The sequence below is a fragment of the Colobus angolensis genome, unplaced genomic scaffold, assembly GCF_000951035.1.
Source record: "Colobus angolensis palliatus isolate OR3802 unplaced genomic scaffold, Cang.pa_1.0 Scaffold44, whole genome shotgun sequence".
Classification (NCBI taxonomy): Eukaryota; Metazoa; Chordata; class Mammalia; order Primates; family Cercopithecidae; genus Colobus; species Colobus angolensis.
The window spans coordinates 1,413,200-1,416,674 of NW_012117821.1; the positions used below are offsets into that span (position 1 = coordinate 1,413,200).

The following is a 3,475-nucleotide window of genomic DNA, read 5'->3' on the forward strand; positions in this document are numbered from 1 at the left end:
CCCTGGCCTCCCCACAGACTCCTTCGCGCTGCTGTCCCGCGTGCGGAACAAGCCCTACGACGTGTTTGGCTGTTGGCTCACCGAGACCAGCCTCATCTCGGGGAACCTGCACCGCATCGGAGACATCACCTCCTGCTCCGTGCTGTGGCTCAACAACGCCTTCCAGGTGCGGGTGGGGTGGGGCAGGACAGGGCTGGGCTGGGGGCAGAGTTGCCATCCCCAGGGTCTGGCGCCCACCTGGTGTGTGCCCCCGCCTTCAGGACGTGGAGTCAGAGAACGTCAATGTGGTGAAGCGGCTGTTCAAGATCCAGAACCTCAACGCCAGCACCATCCGCACGGTGATGGTGGCCGACTGCAGCCGCTTCGACAGCCCTGACCTCCTGCTGGAAGCCGGCGACCCGGCCACGTCCCCCTGCCGCATCTTTGACCTGGGCGGGGACAACGAGGAGGAGGTGGCTGGCCCGGCCCCCGCCCACGCCAGGGAGGGCTTGCGGCACTTTCTGGACCGTGTGCTGGAGGGGCGGGCGCAGCCACAGCCGTCGGAGCGCGTGCTAGAGACCAAGGTGGCTGAGCTGCTGGCCCAGGGCCACACCAAGCCCCCTGAGCGCAGTGCCACAGGCGCCAGGAGCAAGTACCTCATCTTCACCACTGGCTGCCTCACCTACTCCCCACACCAGATCGGTACACCCCTGCCGCCATGCTGCCCATCTCGGTCCTAGCAGCTTGGGGGAGGCTGGGCAGGGGTCCTGGGGGGCAGACGACAAGCAAGTCCGTAGGCAAAGCTGAGATCATTGACTCACCCCGGGGTCACAAGCCCAGACCTGGCCTTGTCTGGGGCCTGCGGGATGAGCAGTGAAAACAGGCAGGCCCGCTGGCCAGCGAGCAGCTGAGGGGCCTGGTTCAGGTCTGGGGCCCCCGGAGCAGGCAGTGCCTGCAGACCTCTGCCATGCCCACAGCCCCAGAGACACAGTTGGGGTAGGGGGCTGCCCTGGAGTGACGTCCCGGGGCACTGGGCAGGGACCCTCACCGCAGCCCTCTCTGCAGGCATCAAGCAGATCCTGCCACACCAGATGACAACGGCGGGGCCCGTGCTGGGCGAGGGTCGAGGCTCTGACGCCTTCTTCGATGCGCTGGACCACGTCATAGACGTGCATGGGCACATCATTGGCATGGGACTGTCGCCCGACAACAGGTGGGCCTCTTGCCAGTGTCCCAGGCGGGGTGCCCGCAGGCGGCCCATACCTAGCACAGTGCCCCTCGCCCAGGTACCTGTATGTGAACAGCCGCGCCTGGCCCAGTGGTGCGGTGGTGGCCGACCCCATGCAGCCGCCACCCATCGCGGAGGAGATTGACCTGCTCGTGTTCGACCTCAAGACCATGCGGGAGGTGAGGCGGGCTCTGCGTGCGCACCGCGCCTACACGCCCAACGACGAGTGCTTTTTCATCTTCCTGGACGTCAGCAGGGACTTCGTGGCCAGGTGCAGGGCGCAGCATGGTGCAGGGCGGGCGTGGGCAGCAGCAGGCGGGCGACCAGCTCATCCAGGCGCTGTTCTGCAGCGGGGCCGAGGACCGGCATGGCTACATCTGGGACCGCCACTACAACATCTGCCTGGCCAAGCTGCGGCACGAGGACGTGGTCAACTCAGTGGTCTTCAGTCCCCAGGAGCAGGAGCTGCTGCTCACGGCCAGCGACGATGCCACCATCAAAGCCTGGCGCTCCCCACGCACCGTGCGCATCTTCCAGGCACCTCGTCCGCGGCCTCGCGTCTTCTTCTCCTGGCTTGCCAGCCAGAGGCGCTGAGGGGTGCTGGGTGCACTGGAGCTGCTGGGATCCCTCGACGCCACCCAGGCTCTGTGGTTCTTTCCCGAGCGGGAGAGGTGGAGACGCTTGTAGCAGTTATGCCTTAGGAAGGGGACAGCGAGGCCCCGCCACGCTCTCACATGCAAACCTGCTCACGCAGCTGTGATGCTTGGCACGGGGTGGCCAGTGAGGATGGAACCCAAGGTCCCCTTGGTTTCCTGGCCAGCTTGGGGTGCACAGGATACTGGGGGTGCTGCTCCTCGCTCATCCCCAGGCTAGGGGTTCACCCGCCCCAGCTGGCCTCAGCCTGGGGTACCCTCGGCTGGTCCTGCGGGGTGCTGGACAGTGGCCCAGTGGTGGCAGGGGCTGCTGGCTCTGGCAGCCTGGCTGTGGTTGTGCGCCCGGAGCTTGGGAGCGGCCGGTCACACTGCTGTGGGCCTGAGTGTGCTGCATGTCCACGCACCACCCATTCAGGGCCCTGAATAAACAGTTGGCAACAGCACAGTGTCGTCCAGTCTCTGTCTGCAGGGAGGGAGACCGTGGGCACCGCTGGCACAGTGGAGTGGATCTCGTCACTGCTGATGGGTGACATCACCGCTGGCATAGTGGCCCCACTGGAGTGGTTGTTGCAGTCACTGCTGACAGGTGACGTGTGTCTGAGGTCATGTGCTGGTGCCAGACTTTGTCACACGGCCCTGTCCCCCCTCTGAGACTTCCAGGGAGATGCCTGGCACATCTGCCGGGGCTGGCAGCATGCAGGGTCTGCTGTCTGATTCCAGGGTCAGTAGGCCGCGTTGCTCCCAGTGCCAGGGCGGCCTCCACAGTCAGTCCCGTCCTTGAGGGAGTGCCTCGGCTGCTGGGGGAAGCGAGGGTGTTGGGCAGAGCTTCTCAGAGTTCATGCCGGGGAGGAAAGGCCCAGGGGCCCAGAAGTGGCAGCAGAGGTGCAGCTCCAGCTGGAGGTTGCAGGCTTTGTCAGAGCCGCTCGGGGGGCCCAGGGTGATCGTGGTGACAAGACGGCAGGAGGAGAGCCTGGCATTCAGGTCCGCTGCCCATTATGGGAAGCGCATGGAGCTTGTGGCTCCACACATGGCAGCAGGCAACCCCGTACAGAGAAAGAACGCAGAGGAGACGAGTGAGTATCCTGATGGTTCCCCGGAGCCACATGGGCTGCAGGGGTTGGTAGAGACCCTGGGGCCGAGCCCGAGCACCGATGGGGTCAGGGACAGCACCACCAACACAGGCTGCGCCCCCCAGAGGGATGGGGCCTCTGTCCTGCTAACTCCTGGTCGCCAGCCGGGAAGCCCTGGGGACCTCTGCAGTTCGTAATAAAACCCCCCAACGTAGGCGAGAACAAGGAAGGAAGACGCACCAAAGATCCCCAGACAAGATGAGCTGCGCTGAGACTGACCCCTTCAGAAAAGAGCTGACAGATTCTGCAAACATGAACTCCACGGGCAGGCTCCAAAGAATTGAGCCATTTCCCAAAAAGGATTTAGCTATGTTCACATTCAAGGAGACTGACAAAAACACCTGTATGCACCATAAAACAAAAGCGGGGACAGAAATCAAGAGGATGTGGACATTTCAAAATAAAAAGGGAGCCAATTAGACACTGGAAAATGACACGGTGAGTGCACCAAAAGCTTGATACGTGAGGCCGGGCGCAGTGGCTCA

The 3,475-nt window shown here is 63.8% G+C and overlaps 1 protein-coding gene across 1 annotated transcript in view; it reads left to right on the top strand.

Moving 5' to 3' along the window:
* Positions 1–2,303, top strand: part of FBXW5 (F-box and WD repeat domain containing 5) — a 4,038-nt gene extending 1,735 nt beyond the window's left edge. The window contains exons 4-8 of the mRNA XM_011957273.1: positions 16–166; positions 261–681; positions 1,045–1,192; positions 1,266–1,478; positions 1,558–2,303. Of these exons, the coding sequence (XP_011812663.1) occupies positions 16–166; positions 261–681; positions 1,045–1,192; positions 1,266–1,478; positions 1,558–1,801 (1,177 nt within the window). The 3' untranslated portion in view covers positions 1,802–2,303. The remainder of the gene's footprint in view (positions 1–15; positions 167–260; positions 682–1,044; positions 1,193–1,265; positions 1,479–1,557) is intronic.
* The last annotated feature ends 1,172 nt before the right edge of the window (positions 2,304–3,475 follow it).